Genomic DNA, 25,922 nt, shown 5'->3' on the forward strand with positions numbered 1-25,922 from the left:
CCTGTGCTCTATCCACCATAGCATCTCGCTACCTTGAAATCATGTTCTATTTTGTTTCCCTGCCCCAACTCTCTTTATACTTAAACATATCCTCAACATAGGGGCCAAAGTGATTTTCCTAAAGCATAACTCTCTCTATGGTGCCCAAATTTACACTGAACTCTAGTGGTTCCTATTCCCTCTGGTATGAAATAGAAGATCTTCTGATATCCAAAGGTCTCCCACATCCTGGCTCCTTCTCACATTTCTAGTCTACATATACTTTCCTCCTGCTCACATACTATAAGATCCAGCTACAATGACATAATGGTAGTCCCTTTAATATCACAGTCATCTTCATGTCTTTATACTGGATGCCTTCCATACCTGGAATTCTGTCCCCTCACCTGACTCTTGGTCTCAATTCCTGTAGGAGGCATTTTCCCAGTACTATTTTCCCCAAGGTGATAAATCATTTCCCTCTTAAATTGCCTTCTAGCTATGATATATATATATATATATGGGTGTGTGTATGTATAAATGTATGTATGTATATATATATATATGTATGCATGTATATAATATTGTATTATATTTTGCACTTTGTATAAAATCATTATTTTAAATTTTGTCTCCTCAATTGGAATGTGAGCACCTCTCCTCCTTTCTTCGTCTCCCCAATAATTAGCATAGTGCCTAGGACCTATTAAGTATTTAATAAATGCTTCAAATGTGCCTGACATGCATTGTCCTGTCAGCACATAAGACTGTACAAGTATGCCTAAAAGGTTCTTTCTGAGATTGGGAGGAAGCCAAAAAGCTACAAAGACGTCCACTTACTTTGGAATATCTAGTCATCCCCTCAGTACTTCCACAGAGATAGTTGTCTTACCCATTCAGACATGAGGAGTAATTAGGCAGCTTACAGAGAAAGACTGAACTATATCATGGTTGTTCACATTCAAGGTCCTCTTTGCAGAGTTTTGCTTCTTATCTCTCTAACTTTCTTTATCTTACCAGATCTCATTAAAGTATGGGAAGGAGGCACCAATATGATAAATTTGAGGTGAAGTAAAGGAGACAAGGAGAAATTAATAGTGTTTGCAAATGTATGTGTCTGTGTGGGTGTGTGGGAAATCCTACCTCCCAGACACAGTCACGCAATCGACAGTTTTCTTCATTGACACCTTGTTCATCAGGGTAGCAGTCAAATTTTTCTGTATCTATGTCCCACTCCACTGTGTAATCCTTCCCCAATTCAAGGTGAAGCCCTTTGATGTTGCCAACCTGTCAAGTAAAAAGGATGTTATGAGTCAATGAGAGTCACCATTTAAGTCACCCCAAAATTTTTTCTTTTTATCTCACACAAAGTTGGTCCTATTCAACTATTTCTGATGGAATCTCCTGGTGCTTTTCCCTTCCTTCCTTCCTTCTTCCATTATATTGGTTTGTTTGTTTGTTTTTGAAGGGCATTAAGGGTTAAGGGACTTGCCCATGGTCACCCAACTAGGAAGTGTCATGTTTCTGAGGTCGGATTTTAACTCAGGTCCTCCTGATTCCAGGGCTAGTGCTTTATCCATTGTGCCACCTAGCTGCCCCTTCCTTCTTCCAATGTAACTTAGAATTGCTAAGATTACACAACTAATATCTCATTTGATGAAAAAAATAACAACAAACTTTCTTTGGAAAAGAGTTGGTTTTATGTTTAACAAAGTTGAATCATTCATTCGATCACTCCTACAAAAAGACGAAACTGAATAAAAGGTTCTCTAAATTCTTCTCCACTTCTCAAACTCTGATTCTAAGACTCTAATTTTAAATATTGTTTCAAAGTTAGACAGTTTTAGAAGGCTTTATAGAACAGTGGGAAATAACAAAAACAATTGTGTCCCTCTCATAGAATTCATTGAATAATGCTTTATCTTTTGAACTAGCCAGTAAAGAACGGTTTCCACATTACCTTACTGCCCTAATCATTCTCAATGGAAACCTAGCTATTACTTTGCCTCAAATTCTACATTATCTGGAGAGGGCTCTATTAAAAAGTTGAGAAGCAAATTTAAAAACTCTTGAGGAGTCAGAAGTTGCTCAAAATATTACCACTTGGCATCATCTCTGAAGAATTCTTTTTACAGTGATAAATGATTTGTAAAACACTTGATATGAGTTATCCTCCAAAGAACCTTCCACAAATTCGTATAATGATGAGAGAGATTCTTGGTTCCATATCATCAAATAACAATGAAAGTTAGACCAAAGGGGAATGGGAAAGTAAAAATGAATATGTACCCTCAGCTTTGGTGTTGAAAAACAATATTTTCTTTAATCCTGCTAATGTCAAAAGGGATCAGTATTAGTGAATACTGAAGAAAAATGATTTCTGGTGGATCTTATGTTTCTAGGGTTTTCACACATGAGAAAGTCTATTTTGGCCTCTTACTCAATCAATATAAAAAGGTACCCATGAAAAAAGGACAAATAAAGAAAAAATAAGTTGACATTTGCTTGTGGACATTTTTAAGTGGACAAGTAAGTTTGTTCCTTGATTGGGACTTGAAAAAAAAAGAGGGTGGCCCTAAACTTGATGTCCAGTCAGGTCTAAATCCTTCAACATCTACAGGTTCATTCCAAATGTATACTTATACCTAGAGCATGTGACAGTGACCATTAGTCATGAGGAAAATCTTAAATTTTTTATGATATTCTCTATATATGAAGGACATCTAAAATGAACTGTAGTAAGATCCCCATTTAAACTTGTTAAAAGGTAACATAAAAAAGGTTGATGTTTAAAGGTATGAAACAGGAAAACATTGCTATGGAGGGCAATAAATTGGCTTAAAAGTCCAGTAAATGAGAATGATTGAGGAAACATTACCTTTGTTGTGGAATCATACTGGATCTCAGCATTAGATTGGACTGGAATATCATTTTCTTTCACGGTAACTGAGACTGGTTTGAGGTTCAACCCAAAGATTTTGATCTCTTCAAATACTAGGCCAGCTGGGTCACTGTAGTTCCCGACTGTAACTTTCACATCTAGGCGATTCTAAAAGATACCCAAAGACAATGCCCAAGTTAGACTGCTCTATCCCAAATTCTGTAAAAATTGCCTTCTCTAAGGTACCCAAAGGATAAAGATGCTATTAACTCATTTTACCTACTCTGGCAATTGAAGAGAGGGATTATATTGGGATTAAGGCAGAACAATAGTCATAACTCACGAGTGGGGATCTGTTCCCTAAAATTTACCTAGCAGCAGCTCCATCATGTATATGACTGAAAAGACTGAAAGTCCTTGCTATGTTAGTGTAGATGCTTATCATCAGCCTCTTCTTCTTCACCCAATAATGACTAAGTTCATTAGCCTGGTTAATATGATATTAAGGACTATGTCCCCCCTGGTGGCTCTAGACAGACATACTTGATTCTGGTTCCTGGCACACTCTCTAGAATCTCTAGACATTTACTTAGTAAAAGTATGAGTTTCCTGAGAGATGAGTCCAGTTCTATCCAACCTTTCAGGCCAACCCATGGGGCTCATAAGAAACCAATAGAATTCTGTGTTGTTACAGAAAGCCAAAGTCAGTGACTTTGCCTAGAACATATGCACACTTTGTTTTACCCAAAGAGAGGAGAAAGGAAGGAGAGGAGGCTGGGCAACAGTGGAATCAAACCAGACTTGTCATTTCATAGGTTTAGGAAACATCAGTTGTGAAAACTATACCAGGTCAGTGACTCATCCATAACTTTCAGTTTTAAAGAGTTACCTGGGGCACTGAAAGGTTGAATAACTTTCCAAGGGCCACACAACTAGGATGTATCAGAAGCATGACTAGAATTCAGGTCTTTCTCACAACACAGATGGCCCTTATGTATTATATCATACAGGCTCTATGCATAAATGATACATGTGGTCACACATATTCTGTTTAAATATGTTATTATAAATGTTATCAAGATAGAGCCCACAAACCACTCTCTAAAAAGTTTCATTTAATACCTCATGTCTTATACTGATACATAGAAAAATGTACGTTTTAGTCACTAGATGCAAAAACTGGTTTTAACAATGTCATTGTCTAAAAGAAGCTCTTCATCACAATCCCATCACTTTGAACTAGAGTTGAGTTTTGAAAAGGTTTGATGTTCTGCCATTTTCTTTTGGGAGTTTGAGAATATTCTCAAGTTAACAGAATTTTTTTATTTAAAGGTGAATCAACTTTTGCAAAAGAAAGGAGAATGCATTACATTCCAAACCCCAGCATGTTGACATACAGGACTGCTTGAATTACCGATGTCTATCTAAAGGAATCAGAGCACTTAGAACTTCTGATTTAGAAAACTTTATTGGTTAGGAGCTAAGCATATAATGTTATCTGTGAACCAGAAGTGAACCCTAAAAGGGCACTTCATGATGGAACCTAAAAAGTATTGTCAATGATCATGAAGTTTTGATTGACAAATTCAATTTCATAAGGGCACCAGTTGTATTCTCTTCATTGTTGCCCACTGAAGGCAGGAATTATAGAAGGGAAAATTAATTTGGGAATTGAACAGCTGTGGCAATTTATTTTGATTTGGGGACCCTGCCTTTGGGGTGAGATTAGAAAGCCTTAGGCCCTCAGGGTCTCTTCTGTGTGGGAGGTGCTGGTGCCCCTCCCCCTCTGCTTCAGCTGAGCCAAAAAGTCCCATGGGCTGTACGAGACACCAGGTCAGACAACTGGGGAAAAAAAAGTCTCCAACTCCCTCCGACCTGAGCGGAGCAATCTAACAGATCCCAGACTGGTCCAGGCCAGATTCTGGCATAGCCTGAGGCATGTGAGGCTCGAGCACACCCCGCCCCCCCCCCACCAGCCGCAGCCCTGGCTAGCGGATTAGCTTGGTGTGTGGGTGCAAGAAGCCCCGAGATTTGAGTGGAGATAAGAAAGATATATACATATATATATAGAGAGAGAGACCTGGGGGTTAGACTCAGGAGGACGGACAAGAGGAAGCGGAGAAGAGGTTAAGCAGCAGCTGTCAAGATTAGAAAGGTTGGAGCATGACAGACTAGAGACAGGGCTACAAGGACGAAGGAGAAGACGAGAAGGACTAGGAGCAGGGAAAAGAGAGGCCAAAGGGCAGACTGACGGAGCAGACAGACAGAAGGTCAGTGAGAGAGAAACACAGGGGTTCAGCAGTAGCAGTAAGGAGAGGAAAGTTAGAAGCAGGGGGATTTACAAAGTGAAAGGGGCTAGGAGTTAGAAGAAAGTAGCTGAGTAGGGAAAGCGTAACTGCCCTGAGGCAGGAGGTGGCTAAGGCCCTTATTGTATTAAAAAAGTTCCAAGCGCAGCAGGTGGGAAAAGAGATGCAGTGGAAAGAGATGCACCGCAATGCAGTCAGGTTGTGCAATTTATTTCCCTGTATTCTTAATTTTAAATAGTATCTCATAAATAAACTCTGATTTGATTATTTAGTTAAGAGGCTTCTTAATATTTTGTTTATCAATTTGGGAGTGGAGCAGTGTGGTGGAACTTGATAAATGGCCCACATTAAATTAACAGCAGTCAGATAGCCAGTTAGTCAATGGTCCCCAAATTAGTCATCCATAGATTAGTCCGCCCAAATTAGGCTAGTCATCAAAAAATATTTCTACACAGCCAACTAAGAAGATGATACCTCAGAATGATATTTGGATTACAAAGACAGAGCTGGTGAACTAGTCATGTGACTGAGCAAGAAACTGAATCTCTTTTCCCTCTCAGTTTCCTCAAGTCTAAAATGAGGATCATGATAGAACCTACTTCACAACATTCTTGTCAGGAACACATGAGATAATAATTTTTAAAAAAAAAGAGCTTAGCACAGTTCCTGGCCCGCAGGTGCTATATAAATGCTGATTTCTTTTTACTTTCTTAAAATGCTTTCAAGAAAATTGGCCAAGTAAGAATTGGAAATCAAAGGAATGTCCATCAACTGAGGAATGGCTAAACAAGCTGTGGTATATGATTGTGATGGAATATTATTGTGTTATAAGAAATGACAAGCACAATGATTTCAGAAAGGTCTGGAAAGACTTGTATGAAGTGATGTATAGCAAACTGAGCAGAACCAGGACAACTTTGTTCACAGTAACAGCAGTATTATTCTATAAAGAACTGTGAATAACTGAACTATTCTCAGAAATACAATGATCCAAGACAATCCCAAAGGACTCATGATGAAGCATACTATGCACCTCCAAAGCAAGAACTGATATTGATGCAACACAGACCAAAGCATACTATTTTTCACTTTCATTCATTTTTTTCCTCTTATTCATTTTCTTATACAAAATGACTGTTATAATAATATTTTACATAATTGCATTGTATGACCTATATCTGATTGTCTACCACCTCAGGGAAGGCAGGGAGGCTAGGAAGGACAGAATTTGGAACTCAAAACTTTAAATAAAAATGTTTATTAAAAAAAAGAAAATCAGCTAAGGGGGGATGGAAGATGTTCAAGAAGAAAATTCTGAAAACATAAAAGTAATAATTCTATTGAAAAGGAAAAATGGGATTTGTCTGAAAAGACTAATATGGATACATAAGGAAATAAGCAACGAACTTAGATTTTGAAAAGAAATGTATGGAAGATGAAAGTAAAGATGAATATATGAGCATGTAACAATTCTGTAAAAATAGTGTCAGGAATGATATAGTTGAGGCTGGCAAAGGAATCTGAGAAGAAAAATACTTTAATTTGGCTTTTAAGCTATGCTATGCTGAAAGAAAAAAGAGACTCCAAAAAAGGGACAAGGCATTTGACTTGGTGATCACTGACAACAGAGAGAAGACCGAGATGCTCAAGTCTTTATTTCTATTTTATCTGCAAAGAGGAATGAACTCTATGCTGAAGATGCCAAAACAAAGATGACTAACAGTAAGTCAATACCAAAGTAATGAGATAGGAAGAAACTCTATCTGCCTTTAATGAATACAAGTGTCACCTGGCACAGATAAACTGTAGGCTTGGAACCTGAAAGAACTAGCAGATGTGATTACTGAGCTACTGTCAGGGAAAAGGAGAGGTACCGTGAGGGCCAAAATTTGACAGGAAACAAGAAAATGTCTAAATATTTTTTTAAAAGATTGGGGGGGAGAGAGTCTAGTGAATGAAAGGAGATTAGTGATCTAATATCTGACATGACCAGGGTTAGGGAAAGAAAGGACAGGGAGGAGAAGAGAGGAGAAAGCCAGTTGGTTCTATCTCCTTCCAGGTCTATTGTGTCATGTCTTCTCTATCAGGATGAAATTATTGAGACATCCTTACTTAACTCTAATTTGAGACAGTGATATGGTCTAAAAGGCTACTGTGAAAGTTATCATTATATGCTTTGGATAAAAGGATGGAACATGGCTTATAGACACATTATCATAAGGTAGGCTCTTCGTCATACCATTTTTATCAACCTTCAGTGCCACCGAGTGTGCTGAAGAAATGAATAAGGAATCAAAGGAACCAATAACACTCACCTGACTGGCAGAGAAGGTCGAGAAATAGTAATTCCCCCTTTCATAAGTATCTGCAACAAGACAATAGAGTGAATTCTACTCAGTCATATCAAGCCCAGTCTGAGATACAGTATAGTCACCATTACCTTTTTGCTATCTTTGAGGACCTTTGCCTTCCTGGTTCTTTTACCCTCTGTGTCTTTAAGACACTACCATTTATGCAATATGATGGAACTACACAGCACCTCACATATTGTCCCATGAATGGTTCTTAGGATTCTAAAGCTCTTGAAAAGAGATTTGGAATTTCAGGACACAAACCTCTGAGAGTTCTGGAGAATGGGAATGGATTTTAAATGGATTACTTATTTTTGTAAAATGTTAAGACCATGCAGGCAGGAAAACCGATATTACCATTTGTTTGTTCCATTCAAGTTTATCACTGCTCAGAAAGTACATTGGGGTCAGTGTCTTGAAAGAAGTCTTTAATCCTTATTTTTCATATTTAGCCTTAATTTTATTATCTCCAATTCTTATTATTAGAAATCTGGAAAAGGGAGTAGGATGAGCCTGTTCTTTCATTAGTTTAAGGAGCTACTGGTGGGGAACTTCTTCTAACAGTGACGACTGGAACATTCTTTGCAACTCAAAATGATAGAGAGTTGCATGGAATACTTAGAAGTTAAGTTAAGTTTTAGGATTATGCCACCAGTGTGTATCCAAGGTAGGAATTAAACTCAGGTCTTCCTTACTCCCAAGGAAAGCTATCCAGTCAAACACTGGGTCAGATGAACTGTTCTTTTGTACATTTAGATTATATTTTGTGACTTTTGTTTTTCACAACTTTTTCTATTCTCCAAGTAATATTAAGAGCTGCAGGGGGCATCTAGGTGGTGCAGTGGATAAAGTACCAGCCCTGGATTCAGGAGTGCCTGAGTTTAAATCCCAGCTCAAACACTTGACACTTACTAGCTGTGTGACCCTGAGCAAGTCACTTAACCCCCATAGCCCCACAAAAAAAAAAATAAAGAGCTGCATCGTAGTCAAGAGACAATACAAAAAAGTGAGATGAAGAGAGAAGGAGCAAGGGAGGGGGAGATCAAGGGAATTAGAATAAGAAACGGGGCATGAGGGAAGGAGAGAAGGAAAAAAGGAAGGAAATGAAAGGGGAGAGAGGAAAAAGTAAAGAAAGAAGAATAAGAGGAGGAGGAAATAAAGAAAGAGAGACTGGAGGAAAAGAGGGAGGGAATGAAAGAGAGACAAGTTAGGTATGGGGAAATAAGAAATAATAGGAGAAAGGGACAAAATGAAGAAAGAAAAGAGAATGAGGAGGAGGAAGAAAAGGGGGAGGAGGACAACGAGAAGGAGAAAGAGAAGGAGAAGAAGAAGAAGAGGAGGGTCAACTGAACTTAAGACAAATTAACTTACCAATACTTTGTCCATCATCCCAGAAAAACTCTCCTTCAGCTGTCCCATTATCAGATAAAGCCACAATAAGTCCCAAGGAGTTTTTCCGGCTATAAACACCAGAAATTACAATCAGTTCTCTCCCTTCTCTTGACAAGTAATTTGCCAAACTTTTATTTTAAAAAAACTATTATGAACAGAGGAGTGTGCTAGGGACTGGGTATTGAAAAGAAGAAAAAAGGAAATGGTTGCTATTTGTAAGCGGGAATGAATGACAACATATATCATATTGTAGTATATTCACAAATAACTCAATATAAAATAAATAGAACATTTTGAACCTGATGTGGATAGGCGTTAGAATGTCAACTATTGGAGGATTCAGGAAAAAACCTCATGTAGGAGGTTGTACTTTAGATGAGCCATGAGGGAAACTAAGGGGTTCTAAGAGGTAAAGATGAAAAAAGAGCATTACAGGCATGTAAGACAGATTATACAAAGCCTTGCTGGAGTACTCAGAGGAGGTTTTTCCCTTGATTCTTGAAGTGCACTGAACAGAAGTGAATGTGAATCATGACCTTTCAAAATATTGAAACTATATTTTCAACATAGCTTATTTTATTTCCTCTACCATGGAGTGAATAGTGAAGCATTCCCATAAAATATAACACAATGTGCTTACATCCACATAATATATTATCTCAGGGTCAATCAGTCAACAAATATTTATTAAGTGCTCACTATGTGCCAGGAATTTACTCATTGCTGAGGGTACAGAAAAATTCAAAACAAAGTCCCTGCTGTCAGGGAGTTCACAATCAAATGGTGGCAAAGAATGCCAAGAGGCAGAGATGAGGATGGAGAACATCCCAGGCATGGAGGACACAGTCAGTGAAAATGCAGGATGCTCAGAAGGCCCCTGGATAAGTAACAAAATTTCTTTGATCCTTGTGAGGCTCTTGGTAATAAGCAAATAAAAGATAAAAAAACACCACCAACAACAAAAACCCACAGAAGAAATGATCATGACTCACATTTACACAACCCCCTAGGATTTAGAGTGGTTTCGCTATTCTCAAAATAATTTCAGTAAGGTAGGAAGTTTAAGTGCAATGAGAGGGCTGAAGCCCGTGGAGTTCGTTGGAATTTCCCTAAAGTCACACAGCTAGAAGTCAACTCAAGCCAAGCCTTTTTCACTCCAACCCCAGGACTCTATCCACTACTTTTCAAGAACAGGTCAAGGCAGACAGTTACCATTAGGATCTGAGTGACACATTTGGAAAGGGAAGGATGTGGCTCCCCTCACTCACCTATAGTGGGTGTTATTTGCAGGTTTTTGCCAAGGAAGGATGTAGCCCCCACGGATATGGAGATTGATGTGATCAAAGGGGGCTGGCAGGCTCTTCCACTGTCCCTTCACTCCAATATCTGAACCCTGTGGTTGAGAGGAAGACAGGGAGAAAAATAAATTATTCTACCTCACCCTATCTGAGTAAGTATAAGAGAAATCTCCTTTCTGCATTCATTTCCTTTCCCTCCCCTGAATCATGGCCTCTCACTTTCTAACTATATTTGTCCACTTAGAGACTCTTCTGAGCCCTCTCTGCATCTTTCCTCCAACCTTTGTGCCACTTTAAGCCAAATATTGCCTTTCTTCAAAGAACCCTTTGTAAATTATACCCACTATTCAGCAAAGCCTATTTTTAGCTTTCAAAAAGGCTACAGTACTTCACAGATATTTATCATATTTTTTAGTGGAGCTTCATGGTGGCCTTAGCCTATCTCTCTAAGTCAATCAATGAGTTCCCTCTGAGAAGGGGCCCTTTCTCAGACTTTTGCATGGGCAGCCTCAGAAATTATTATAGGGATTTGCATACAGTAGTTACTAAATCAATGCAGTAAACTACCTCTAAAGGATAGAAGATAAAAATGGGATCAAAGATATTGGCATTAATCTTTTGAAAAAGTAACCTTGAGAGAAGATTGTGGGGGCAGCTAGGTGGCACAGTGGATAAAGCACCAGCCCTGGATTCAGGCAGACCTGAGTTCAAATCTGGACTCAGACACTTGACACTTACTATTTATGTGACCCTGGGCAAGTCACTTGACCCTCATTGCCCCATCAAAAACAAAAATACTACTGAGAGAAGAGTGTGAAGAATAAACATCTAGAATAAGAAAGGGGAGTCACTGCTTATTTAAGACTCTTTCCTCCTAGAAAAGTTAGGGTTATCAAGTACACTGGGAGAGCAGAAGGCAGAAAGAATTATTCTCCCACCACTTTGGCTCTGGTGTCTTATTTTTAAGTATTAAATAAATTTTAAATTTAAAATAATTAAATGAAATCATTAAGGATACTTTTGAAGTCTCAGAATGTTCCCAGTATGGGATACTGAGAGGGACCTTAAAAGGCATCTATGCTCATTTTCTTATTTCATACAAGAAGGAACAAAAATCGTCACTGAATACAAATGTATTTAGCACCCACTACATGTCAGAGATTTAGTAATAGGTCCAAAGTGGTTACATTCGGGAAAGAAGCACTAAGCTCACCAAAACTACCTTAAGACTTCTAGATCCTCTCAGCAAAAATTGTTCAGAGATCCCAATTCTCCAATGGGATAGCATCTCTGCACTCAACTCACAATCTCTCCCTCATTATTGTGCAAGGTGCTTAGAAAACAACTGCCTTTCGGTGATTCCCAGGCGCCAAAACTTGTGAACAGGAAAACTTGAAGGAATATTAATAACAGAGTATAATGGGGTCAACCAACCAACAGTTACATGGGGCAAACCTTTCACAATTCGTGACAATATCCCAGAATGAGATAATCTTAGCAACAAACATCCTATTCCATACCGAGAACTTTTACACTATTTTGAACAGAGGAAGGATGAGCTCCTGTGTCCCATCAAAGACACTTACCGTGTAATAATCATACCAGCTGGCATTGGGAAAGTAGGCAGTCACATTCCTAGCATTCTATAATAAATTAGATGACATAAAAATAAGTTAATGAATAATAGAAAAGATTGACCAAAATTTCTGAGAGGAATTAACATGAATAATTATCACTACATTTAAAAGCATTCAACAGCAAATAGCCTATGGATATATCATTTCCTAATTATCTGTGCCTGTGATTTAGGCATAAGTGGGAGTATCATTCATTTTACAGATAAGGAAATCAAAGCATCAAGAATGATTTTAAGCTGCAGGCCAATTCAATGCCAACATAAGGAGCAGAGCTTAGCACTCAGAATGGCCAGCTCAGACCCATGTCTACTACTCAATACTGTATCTCATTTTGGACCTTATTGTAGGCTCGGGAGAATCCATACTCACAGGTTCCAGGACAGGGCTGATTAAGAAGGCTGGGCCCCACAAGAATTGTCGGAATACATCCCAGGTTTCTTTGTCTTCTAAAAACCTAAGTAGAGAAACATAGTATCACAATTCAATGTTGTTCTCTCAGGCCATTGGATTGTTGAAATTGGAGCTCAAAGGGAACTTAGAAATCAGTCCAACTTCAGGATTCTGACAAATTTCCAGGAGACTTAGGCTCCACCCAAGAAACGAGTAACTTAAGACAAATTAACTTTCTTTCTTCTCCAAGGTCTGATTCAATCAGGCACAGGTAAGGATATTAATCATGGACCATTAGAATGCCTTATTTCCTAGCTCCTGGGGTTTCCCTAACTATCATGTACATGTTCTGGAAACGCAAACTAATTTAGCCCATTCCACTCATGAAAGAGAAAGTCAAATTACTGCCTTAAAAAGGAAAAATGTGGGGCAGCTAGGTGGCGCAGTGGATAGAGCACCGGCCCTGGATTCAGGACTACCTGAGTTCAAATCCGGCCTCAGACACTTAACACTTACCAGCTGTGTGACCCTGGGCAAGTCACTTAACCCCAATTGCCTCACTTAAAAAAAAAAAAAAAAAAAAAAAAAAAAAAAAAAAAAAGGAAAAATGTGATTCATTATATCATTAAACCAAAAAGAAAAAGATCTGGTGATTATCAAATCATCTCCCATGATTTTTACTTTCTAAAAGAGCAAAAACTACACCAAAAACATGTATTTATATAGTGCTTTAAGGTTTGCAGAATGCTTTCCTCACAGCAAACCTGAGGTGGGAAGTGTCATTATTATTGTCCCCACTTTACAGATAAGAAAATTGAACCTCAAAGAGTAAGTCATTTGATCACAGGCTACTGTCATAGCTGAGATAAACAACAACAACAACAACAAAACCAGATCTTCTCACTCCAAGGCTCATGTTTGCTTCCATATGTTACCTCTATACAAAAGGAATATACTTGATTTTAACCTGAATCAATGAATGAAAAAACACTGATTATGTGCTCAATAGATGACAGGCAGTGGTGAACAAATAGAAAAGCAAGACAGGCCCTATTCTCAAGGACTTCTTATTCTAAGAGGGAGAGGAAACACTTAAGGAGCTTCCTACTGCAATTCAAAATGGAATCTAACTGAGGACCCTGAGACACAGAGTGGACACTTACTCATGAAGAAGGGGCCGGATGACAGTGCTGCCTTCTGCATGGGCCTTGTGCATCAGCGTGTAGAGATAAGGCAACAGGGTGTATCTTGTCTGAAGGACATTTCTTGAAAGATCCTCAAAGGTGGAATTCCATGCCACAGGGTCTTGTCTCTAGAGATGGAAGGAGGGGTTACTCATAGCAAACCCGTCACCTTACTTCAGTGGGTAACAGGCCAGATAACTAGAAAGCTACCCTCTACTACATAGGGAACCTGCAGAGGCTGCCATCTTTAGATTCCAAACTCCCCAGGCTACTATTCCCCTTGACCTTGCCTAGGGAAGACTTCCTGATTCTTCTTTCCCAGCTTTGCTACCCTCTCATGCCCCTAAAATAATCAGAGGAGAGATTTCTAGGACGATGACAGCGTAGATCAGAAAATTTTCAACTCTCCAAATTTTCTCCATAAAAAAGACAGAACATTGACTCAAAGTGAACGCAGTGTAGCAGAAATAAACAAAAGTAGTGGTAAAGCTGTTGTCCTTCCAAGACAACTTGAGAAGACCCAAGGAAAGACTTAACCTCTTGGGGTAGAGATTTGGCCTCAGTGAAGTGTAAATACCTCCAGGCTGACTCTGTAGAATCAACAAACAACCAACCCTGAGGACAGCTGGGTTAGGAGGCAGCCTCACTCTCAGGAAATTTCACCTCATGGACAGAGTGGGGAGTGCACAGCAGAGTAGGACAAGATTGAAGGACCTTCCCACTGTTGAGGGATGCCAAGCACAGCTGTCCTGACCAAACATGGTCCCAGGCTGTGGTCATGGGAGGGGGAACAAGCTTGAACATGTCTAGTGAAATAATATACCCTGCTGGGTGTGGGCACTTGCAGGAGAACAAAGTCCCTGGTTTTTGTTCCAGGGCAGAGAGGGGATTTAAAGTTTGTAGCCACCAGAAGGACCACAGGGAACAAGAACATTTCCAGGATGGTGTCGCTGGGGGCCCTAGTCATAGCTTACAGCTGCAGTGCCCAAGGCTGAGCCCCAGAAACTGAATTCAGAAAATAACATGAAGAAAGACCTGAGGTTTGAGGCATCATGCCCCACACGTAGAGACTAGATATTGATAATAATAAGCTGCTAAAAACAAAATAAAAATGAGTAAGCAAAGGAGAAAGAACACAACCACAGATAGCTACTATGGGGAAAGAGAAGATCGGGATTCATATTCAGAGGAAGAGAATGGAGCTTTAAAAAAAAGGCACTCCATTTTCAATGAGAAATGTCAAGTGGTCATAAGCCAAAAAGAGTACTTGGAAGAATTTTAAAAGGACTTTAAAAAATCAAATAAAGGGGCAGTTAGGTAGCCCAGTGGATAGAGCACAGGCCCTGGAGTCAGGAGGACCTGAGTTCAAATCCAACCTCAGACACTTGACACTAGCTGTGTGACCCTGGGCAAGTCACTTAACTTCAACTGCCTCACCACAAAAAAAAAATCAAATAAGGAAAATCAAGGAAAAATTAGAAAAAAATAACAGCAATCCAAGAAAATCAAGAAAGTTATGAAAAGAAAGTCAACCACTAGAAAAAGAAAATCAAAAACTTAAGGATGAAAATAATTCCTTGAAAACTTGATTTGGGCAAGGGAAAGCTAATGACATTATAATACACCAAGAAGTACTAAAAACAAAATCAAAAGAATGAAAAAATAGAAGAGAATGTGAAACATCTCATCAGAAAAACAACTAATCTGAAGAACAGATTGAGGAGAGAATATAAGAATAGCTGGACTACCTGAAAATTATGACCAGAAACAGAATCTTGATACAGTATTATAAGAAGTTATTAAGGAAAATTGCCCTGCAGTTCTATAAAAAAAAGGTAAAGCAGAAATAGAAAATAAAATCCACCAATCACCACCTGAAAGAGATCCCAGGAGGAAAACTGCCAGCAATATGATAGCCAAGTTTCAAAGCTCCCAAGTTAAGGAGAAAATATTGCAAGCAAGAAGAAAAAGACAATTTAAATATTACAGAGCTACAATCAGGATCAGACAAGGCCTAGCAGCTACTACACTGAATGACTCTAGGTCTTGGAACACTATATTTTGCTGAGCAAAAGAGATGGGGTTATGACCAAGGGTAACTTACCCAGCAAAGTTAAGTATAAGCCTGACTTTTTTTAAATGGAAATTTGATGAACCGAAAGATGGCCAAAACAGGCACAGGAACTATATGAATATAAACACAAACCATTCTTTATACAAATAAAGTAAGATTTAAAAAATTGAAGAAATATTTATTGTCCATGGGTAAAGCCAATATAATGAAAAATTACAATTTTACTTAACTAATCACTTTCTTCAATGTAATCACAATTCAATTACTAAAAAGTATTGTTAGAAACAATAATAATAAAATTCATCTGGAAGAACAAAAAATCAAGAATTTCAAAGAAACCAAGAGAAAAAAATGTAAAGGAAATTCATCACTACCAGACTTTAAACTGTATTATAAGGTAAGAGCATTGTTAAAGTATAAAATGGGTTATTTCTATTATTTTAAATTAAAATTTCTTGTATAAACAAAACCAATGTAGCCATGATTGAAAGAAAATCAGAAAACTGTGGGGAGGAGGACTTTCATAGACACTGTCTCATTTAGGATATGATTGTGATGGAATTCTGCTGTGATATAAGAAATGATGAACTGATTGATTTAGAAAAACAGAAAAAGACTTGGACCTATGAAGGAAGATGCTATCCATCTCCAGAGAAAGAAGTGAGAAATAGAAAGATGCATAGTATGATCTTTTATATATGTGTGTGTGTGTATGCTTTTAGATATATGTATATAAATGTATGCATGTGTATATATATATATATATATATATATATATGCACATTTAATTGTAGCCTTCTCTAGGACAGGGTGTAGTAAAGAGGGAAGGAGAAAGAAAAAATAAAAAGTACACAGAAGAGAACAAAAAAAAATTTAGGAGGAAATGCAGAAAACCTGGATTGCTTTAAAAACAATGTGTAGGGTGGGGCAGAGCTAGGTGGTGCAGTGGATAAAGCACTGGCCCTGGATTCAGGAGGACCTGAGTTCAAATCCAGCCTCAGACACTTGACACTTACTACCTGTGGGACCCAGGGCAATTCACTTAACCCTCATTGCCCTGCCCCACCCCCCAAAAAAAACAATGTGTAGGATTTAGTACATAGATTTTAGTGAAATGGAAATTTTTTGTTTTATATTGAATCCTCTCGTCTTCTACTGTGTACATAGCATCATTCTTTTTTTTCCTCTTCTCATTTTGTATTTAAGTTTAAAATGAATTTAAATTTTTTTTAAAAAAGAACTAGGGGAATCCAAAAGCAGAGTCCAAGGTGGGGGACAATGGCCAGTGTGTAAGCACCACAGTGAAAAGACTGTAGGCAAGTGACATAGAGGTTTGAATCTGGTTAAGATAAAGTAAAATGAACCTCTAAGGAAAAAAAAACACTTGGAAAAGACACTAAGAGTAGAAAAACAACTAGGGAAAAATAAAAGAATTGTCATGAAGTAGAGAGGGTCCACACAGTTGTGTGAATTCTTCCAATGATGTTCAGACACATGAGTGGGAATAGAGAAGGTAGATGCTGGGTAACCCAGGCTTGGGCTTTGGCAAGCTCAATAGCAATGATAGGACTAGAAGGCAAAGGATTCGAAGATAGGGCACAGCATACAGAAAAAAATTAAAATTAAAATATTCAGATGCCCAATACAAACATATGTCATGGTCAGCACACATGACACTTATATTTGTTCTGCAGCAATCTGACATTGCAGGGGGTTAAATCCAAAGAGCATATGTGTGAAAAGCATAGAGGGACCCTGGAATTGTAACCACCAGGAAGAGTTGTAAAAATTCCCCAGAGTCAGAATAGAAAAGATCTGTGCTCTTCAAAGCCTTTTGTTTTATTTTAGAGTTTTGGGGCAGAAGTGAAATATTCTAGAAAACTGAACCAGTTAAAGAATCTGGGTTTTACGGTTTGTTTTGATGTGAATGAGTGGTGACTAATGAAGTTGTTTCCAAGAAAGAGGAAGTCCATTATTTCATGGGGATGGAATTGAAGGTAGAGGTTTGGCACAAGGGCAGGATTGAGGCACCAGCTGGCATCTGACCTTGAATCCAATCATATTGTGGTTCCTAGAGAAAGGGTAAAAGGCTCCCAGTTGCATCCAGCGAGCACACATCTCATATTCAGCATCTTGAAGGAACCCACAGATGTCAGCTCCAGTCTGAGAACAAAAGGGCAAAACAGAGAATGAGAATTTTTGTGGGTTTCTGAAACAGTCTAAAAATGATGAAGTGAACTTGAGTGAGACTTACATAAGATATTCCAAAGAGACTGAACTCCATCATGCCTGCAATGAGAACCACAGCACTGTTGGATGAGGCAAGTTGGAAGACTGGACCAGTCTCTGGCCTTTCCTGCTCATTGACTTAAATAGCTCAGCATGGAGAACAATCCAAAGACGTACATAGAATGATACAATTAACTAGTCAGGAACCTTACCCCTCTCTGATTCACTTTAAGAATCCAGAAAAATAACAAATGTACTGACCACATAAGCTAGATTCCTCTCCCCTACAAGGAAAACTGCAGGGAAAGCCCTGCACATACCAATGATGGACTTGTAGAGCTGGTCCCATGCTGCTGTGTTGTCTCCCAGCCAATGTCCCGCCCATCGCCCTGAAGTAGGGAAGGTTGAGCGAGTGATCACAATTCCTCTCTCTCCTGTGACCTCCTGTATTCCTCTAATCAGGGAAGAAAAATAAGAAATGTCAGCCTGTCTGGGAAGAGCCAGAGATGTCTCCCTCTCAGGGAGAGCCTACAGTTAAGCCTGTGAACTAAGAATTATTCTCAGCTAGTGACAGGGAGAATAAGATGAGAAACTGGGTGCATGAGTGTAATCTGCACTTGCTGTAGGAAGGAGCTATAACTAGGAGGTGCATTAGCTACAAATACCAGGTAACAAAAATAATTTTATTGAGTTTAAAGGTATGAATGGGGGAGAAGAGGAACATACTTTATGTTCTTTTGAATCTATTTTTAATAAATTCCCTGTCCTAAAGTTGTATCATCTAGAAGAATTATTATTAATAATAATTTGCTGACTATAATTAAAAAGATAAAGTTAGGATTCAGACCTACAATTTTATTCATATAGAGACTTTTCTGATGAAAAAAACTATGAGGATAATTTGACACCCCTACTCAATTCAACAGCAATTATTCAGGTTCATTATAATTTGATGGTTATCAGTGATTACCTTAATCAGGTAAACAGAATAGAATTAAACTTGAGGTAATTAAGTTAGTTAATGTTGTTAGGATAAGGGTTATGATTGATTAATCCACCATGTATTGATGATTATATTGATCATATTATCAGCTAGGTTCATACCATGAGCTAAGAATGTAATAAGAATGTAAATGCAGTACTACACGCCCCCACACCTTTACAAATGTAGTGCTTGTAGTAAGGTTAATTTGCCCTCCATCCCTGTGAAGTCACTGCTGCCTACTCCCAGTGGCTTTTGCTTCAAAACCACAATTCCCTTGGCCCTAGGATACTAATAGTCAAACACTAGGTTATTAGGACTTGTGGAAGGCCCTGAAGATGTTGCTGACAGGGTCTTATGACCTTTGGAAAGCCCCTGCTGAGATGGCCTGAAGTTAATGACCTTTATTGATGACTTATGGCTAATAACCTGTGAAGACCTGATGACTGAGCTTGGTGTTCATGGACATTGCCCTTAGCCAACCATAATATTTCCCTTCTGGAACTGATCAATCATGGAAGTCTACTGCTTCATTGATTTTTGTTACTCCATCAATGGTAACAAAAGCAATTGTTCCTAAGGGAGAGGGGTTCTTGACCATGAGGAAAGTCTTGGACCTAAATGTTTAGAAAACACAGGTATCCCTGAAAATTGATTGATCATGTTCAGAGCTCTCTCTAAGTGACTCTTGTTATAAATTGGAATCCTGTGACCCATAGAATCCACCTCTACCAATGCAGGTTAGGATCTTGTCTGCAACTTATAACCTTAGAGAGATGCCCAAGACACTGAATAATTAAGCAACTTACCAAGGGTCACTCAATTAGTATGTGTCAGAGGAAGGATTCAGATACAGATCTTCCTAGGTTTGAGCTGCATTTCTAGTTAGTTTATCTTTTTGAATAACCCCCCACAGCCTCACACACACACACACACACACACACACAAATCTAAGTTAAATGATAGCAAAACCTTGAAGAAATTAAATATTAAATTTTGGTCCACAGATAATACAAAGTTAATACTAGCTCTTTTGGTAATTCATAACAGACATTTTTAACGTCTTAAACTTTGCTTTACAAAATATGCATGGCTGTGAATCACTCATTCTTATTCAGGTTGGGATTAGGCCAACATGTCTCTTCTAAATTTAAGATTGTATCATTCAAAAAAAAATCGTGTAATCCTAATTATTTACTAACTTATCCTCTAGTTGATCTATTTTGCATATAAAGATGATTAGAAGATACAAGAGTAATTTCTTTATCCCTAGGAAAATCTATTGGAAAAGGAAGGAAAGAGCAGAATCTCTGTCAGAGATTTGTTGCTTCTGGAAGACCAGCCATTCCCCTTCCCTCTTGGAAACCCCAATTCTGTTCAGCCCCACTTGCTCTATGGGCCTCAGGGAGAGGGGAGGCAGGGACTCACTCATATGTGGGCCTTGTCTGGGACCAGCCATACAGACTGTGCACATCATAGTGCCTCACTGGGCTTCCATCAGGCAGGATATGCTGACTTTCCATGCACAGGGTCTTACTGCTCAGGCCTCTGTCTCTTGCCTCCAGATCTGAGGAAAGAGATGCAAGGATGTGAGAGAAGCCCAACAATTGGCAAGTAGTTCCCATCTGGTGGTGGTGAAGGAAGTGCCTGGAGCTTAAGGAATGAAGTATGAGTTTGGGATAGAAAAGCAAGTCAGACCTAGAACATGTAAAGCTTTGGACACCAGGCCATGGTGTTCATTAGCAAATTCCATTAGGAAATGAAAAACTGAAAAATATTTCTAAGTATAGTCCATAGTCCTTAGATTTAGAACTGGAAGAGACCTTAGAGACTGGGCATGTCCAGCCCACTTGTATGACATACAAAGAAACTGAGGTCCAGAGATGTAAAGAGAGATCCCCATGATTAGAAAAGATCATAAGTGTCAGACTCACGTCTTCTCAGTTAAAATGTACTGTTATTTGAACTACAATTCAGGAAATTCCTGCCTATACATAGACCATGGAACATAGGATTTAGTCAAGAAAGGACCTTATGTACTAAATGATGGGAGGCAAGACTTGAACTTAGTTCTCTCAATTCCAATGCTCTTGAAAATATCTGTGTTTAAGGATTAAAAGAACTAAGAAAGGAATAGATAAGAAGCTAAAGAGATAGGAAAGCATCCAAGAGGGTAGGCCACCAGAGAAGTCAAAGACATAAATGAAATTAAGAAGGAAAAAATGAACAATTAACTGATCAATCAAAAACCAATTGATTTATTAGGTGCCTCTTGGGTGCCAGGAACTGTGGGGGGCACTAGGGATAGAAATACAAAGAACAAAACAATCTTCACTGACAAGGAAGCGGCCTTCAGTGACAAATACTGCACAGAAGTTAAGAAAATTAAAATAAGAAAAATACAATTGCAGTTCAAACAAAACATTGATAGAAGTGAAAGAAAAGTATCATTGGTAGGCATAGAAGGCATCTAATGGCCTCTCCTCCCTGAGTTTCCTGCAAGTAATGATGCCTAGACCCCATGGTCAAGGAATTGGCTTTTGAACATTGATGAACCTTGAGATAACTAAGTACTGGAAAGGCCTGGTCCAGAAAAAATGATTATGAACTCTACCAACACACACAGAAAGTCTTTTGAATTGGGTCTTTTAGAAGTTGCACTCTTAATGACTGCCAATATTTTCTTTTCTTTTTAAAACATATAATGTTATGTCATAAACGCTCTTCATTATCAAGGTAATATAAGGATTAAGGCAAGAGAGAGTCATTCATGCTCCAAGGGTATGGATGGGAGGGCAACTAGTCTCCTTGCCTCCATATAGTTCCACACTCTGCTCAAACCCCATCACACACTGTCGAAATCATCTTTATCCATATGAATATATGTATCACTGCCCTGGTCAAAAAAACTTTGGTGGCTCCCTATTGTTTATTATAGCAGAGTTTTCTTAAACTTTTTCCACTTGTGAGCCCATTACACCCAAGAAATTTTTATGTAACCCGGGTAACATAGCTATATAAAACAGTGATATAGAAACCTTTACTGTTGCCAATTTATCATGTTGCCCACATTCAATTAACGGAAGGTAGGGTCTATAGGATAAAAATAAGGTTTTCCAGGGCTTACATAACCTGACTTCCAACCTGCCTTGGAGCCTTACATACTCTACATCCACATTCATATACTCAGGCAGACAAAACCCCTTCTTGAGACCCAACAGTTTTGTCCTACTTCTGTGTATTTCTACAGGGTGTTCTCTGGATCCCTTCTCATCCTCAATGACAAAAATTATTTCCTTCTGTGTGACTTCCTTTCTTACAGGTAAGGGCCAATGGAAAAACTTGCCCTAGGATGTATTAAGACACTCAGCCTATACTCTCTGCACACCTAATGATATGGACCAAACACCTAAGAATGATGATGGGCTTGTCCGAGGAGATACTGTGAGGCCAGTACCAGGCTAATAGCAATGAATGAAGGCCAAACGCCTTTTCAGGTTTCTTTGACAAGATCATCCTGAGTCTACATAATACTTTGCCACTAGTAAATGTACTTACAGGGCATATATGGAGGATAGTTGAATGTGTATTCCTACAGCCTGGAGGAAGTGCCCCATTCACAAAGTTTGATGGTTCATTCATGGTCCTAAAAAGTGTAAAAGAAATCTATGTGTAAATGCATATTACATACATACATGATTAGGTTTTAATTACACTATTCCCAATGGGAAAATAATAAATGAGAAGGGGGACAGTGAAACACTGATAGGGATCACCTGGAAGGATTGGACCCTGCTTTCTCTCAGGCCATGCTATAAGATCAAATATACTCAAGACAAATATTAAATTTACTTCAAAAGTGAAAAAGATATGTTTCCTAATGTATAGGTACATTAGGCATCTTCCCTTCAGGAGAAAGTAAGGATGGATGGATGATAGAAATATAGATGGGCTTAATGCCTAATTAGAAAATGGAAGGTTCATGGTAAAATTTCTGCCCAGAATGTCTTGATCATTACTGACTGCCTCACTCCAATGGAGACCAATTATACAAATGTTCAGAAATAAATAAATATATTAATATTTTAGTACATGTATGCATGTTTATGTATGTCCATTGCACAACCAAACAAACCAACACTTACAATCCATAATCCATCATACTTCAAGCTCTTCTGTGGCTCACCGGGGATTGGTGTGGTAGTTCTACGCAATTCCCGCTTCCACCAAGTGGCTGTTGAATTACGGAAAAAGTCTGGGTAGGCAACATAAGCTTTGTATATCTGTAAAGATGAAACATGACCACAAAACAGATTCCATCAGGCAACAGCAAGTAACTCTTTGTTACTTACTAATTTGAAATTCTGCTACTGCATGCAGAAAACTTCTGAAAAAGTTCAAAGCATTTTCAAAAGAATTCTTGGATTATTATAAATCACAGGATCATATGTCAGCTAAGTACTTATCCAAAATAACATAATTATAAAGGGTCAAAGATAAATCCAAAGGCTGTGGATTGACTCTGCTTAATTGTAACAAAATGGCTCCTCCCTCCATTTGATAGATACAGTATGTACCTATGGCTGGATTTGGGGATTCTTTGTTCCTGTGTCTGTATATAATTGGCATATAGCTGTTGTTCAGTATTTTCGGTTGTGTCTGATTCTTTGTGACCCCATTTGGGGGTTTCCTTGGCAAAGATACTGGAGTGGTTTTGCCATTTCCTTTTCTAGCTCAGTTTACGGATGAGGAAACTGAGGCAAACAGAGTTAAGTTGACTTGCCCAAGGTGACATAGCTAGGAAGTATCTGAGGCCAAATTTGAACTCAGGTCTTTCTGACTTCAGGCCTGGCACTCTATCCACTGCACCACCTAGCTGCCCCTACACCACCTAGTTGCTGTGCACTAATGCCTTTGAAAGAATAATGAGGGGGGCAGCTCGGTGGTGCAGTGGATAAAGCACTGGCCCTGGATTCAGAAGGACCTGAGTTCAAATTCGGTCCCAGACACTTGACACTTACTAGCTGTGTGACCGTGGGCAAGTCAATTAACCCAATTGCCTCACCTAAAGAAAGGAAGAAAGGAAGAAAAGGAAGAAAAGAGAGAAAAGAGAGAAAAGAAAAGAAAGAAAAAGAAAAGAAAAAGAAAAGGAAAAGAAAAGAAAAGAAAAGAAAAGAAAAGAAAGAAAGAAAGAAAGAAAGAAAGAAAGAAAGAAAGAAAGAAAGAAAGAAAGAAAGAAAGAAAGAAAGAAAGAAAGAAAGAAAGAAAGATGAGAAGAAAAGGCAGGAACTGGCCTGCCTGATAGGGATTGAAAAATAAAGTTTGATCCTTTGGAGAGGGTGCATTCCAGCAGAGAGCAGAAGGAAAACAGGAATGCAGGAGAGAGTTAAGTCAGTGGCCAATGAACCAATAGCCATATTTGGGGAATAAACAGGACTTGGGAAATGAAAAGAGAAAAGAAGGACACTTGGGAACAATTAACCAATAAGCTAGCCTCTTTTAACAACTCGTTGTTTTTATACTTGTTTAAAGGTTATAATCTCTACTCTCATGAAATACTTCACTAGCATTTCTTATTTGGTTTTTGTTGTTGTTGTTGTTTTTTAATAGAATTTTATTTTACGAGGGGGTGTTTGGTGTCTGGAGCATTTTTTTATTTGTACGGCCTGATACTGTATTAGTGTAGGTAGCCTCTAGTGTGTTTAACTCTCTCCACTGATACATTTTAGCCATTCACCTCTAAGACTATTTGTAGTCTCAGAGAAGCACTAAGAGAGCTCTGAGAAAATTAAGTGACTAGCCCATGGTCACAACCCATTACACTGGCCCTAGTTCTCAAGACTAGTAGCAATCATTCAGACTCCAAGGAAGAGCAAAACATTCCCTATCAAAGGCTGTCTCTTCACACTTGCAATAAAGCATCAATACAATTTTAAAGACTGTTGTCAGTGCCTTACTAATGAAGTCAGGATAGTAGCAGAAGTGAAGACAGGCATGCCCCCAAATGATAAAGGTTAAGGGTTTCTTATTGTGACAAGTAAAGCTAAATGTGTGTGGCCACTTGACCAGTCTCCTGTGAGGGGAAAGCTAGCTAAGAGGCCCCTGATAATATTCTGACATTATAGAAGAGTAGAGATGCCTAATATGTGTGCATGTGTACGTGTGAGTGTGAGAGACAGAGACAAAGAGAGATTGAGGCATAGAGAAAAAGAAAGAGACAGAGATTCAGAGACGAGAGAGATGTGAAGAAGGGACACCATATCAGAGTTCCTACAAAAAGGGAGGGTCAGTCCCAACGAGAAAAGTATTTATCAGTCAGTTAGTCAAAAGCCAAAGCACATTTATCAGGGACTACTTATGTGCCAGGCACTGGGTTAAGTGCTGAATTAGGGAGGAGGAAGGAAGGACTTCTGCTCCTCCATGAGGACATTCCTTTAACAATCTGGAGAGGACAAGTCACTTCTCTACAACAAATGCTTCCGTGGCCCATAATACAGAAGAATCTTTTACCTCCACTTGTGTGTCCCAGTCAAGAGATCCATCCACAGTGACATTGGGCAAATCTGGCCAAACCTGTGGGGAAAGGAGGGAAAGGGGGCATTGACTGAGAGTAAATCTTGGACATGTGAGAGGTCACATCTTACATATTTCATGAGAAGAATCACAAGGAGAATTTTCATCATCCCTGGAATCAATCTACTTCAAGGAAACAGCCAACCCCCCAATTGCCATACTTCACACATTCCCAGAAACATTGAGAAAAAACTGAGGCATCAATGCATAAACACCCTGGAATCCCTTCACACTCATCTCTAATTATCATGTCTTATTATCATCTCTAACCCTAAACTCTACCTTTCCCCAAACAATGCCGCTGTTATCTGGCCATTTGATGAACACATCATCCTGGAGTCCCCGAGTGAAGGCAGGATATGGCTGGGTCTCATTGCCAGAAATGGCCGGGTCCTGCAATCAATGGTGATAGTTATTAGAGTGACAGAGAGAAAATTGCTCACAGACAAGGAGCAGGTCAATGCCCAACCAGCAAGGAGACAGCCTCAAATCTTAAGAGAGCCACACACCAGAATGAGGATGACTCGCATTCCATCTGCCTTAATTCGATTGATTAGATCAGGAAAGCCAGAAAACTTGGAGCTGAGGATGAAGTCCATCTGCCTCTCCATGTAATCAATGTCTGCATACTGCACATCCTGGGAGA

At 38.9% G+C, this 25,922-nt stretch overlaps 1 protein-coding gene across 1 annotated transcript in view; it reads right to left on the reverse strand.

Moving 5' to 3' along the window:
• Positions 1 to 25,922, reverse strand: part of MGAM (maltase-glucoamylase) — a 196,932-nt gene that overhangs the window by 31,139 nt on the left and 139,871 nt on the right. Inside the window, 2 exon segments of the mRNA XM_043967551.1 lie at positions 1,123 to 1,266; positions 2,858 to 3,028. Coding sequence (XP_043823486.1) covers positions 1,123 to 1,266; positions 2,858 to 3,028 — 315 coding nt within the window.

This window comes from Dromiciops gliroides, chromosome 5 (assembly GCF_019393635.1).
Source record: "Dromiciops gliroides isolate mDroGli1 chromosome 5, mDroGli1.pri, whole genome shotgun sequence".
Classification (NCBI taxonomy): domain Eukaryota; kingdom Metazoa; phylum Chordata; class Mammalia; order Microbiotheria; family Microbiotheriidae; genus Dromiciops; species Dromiciops gliroides.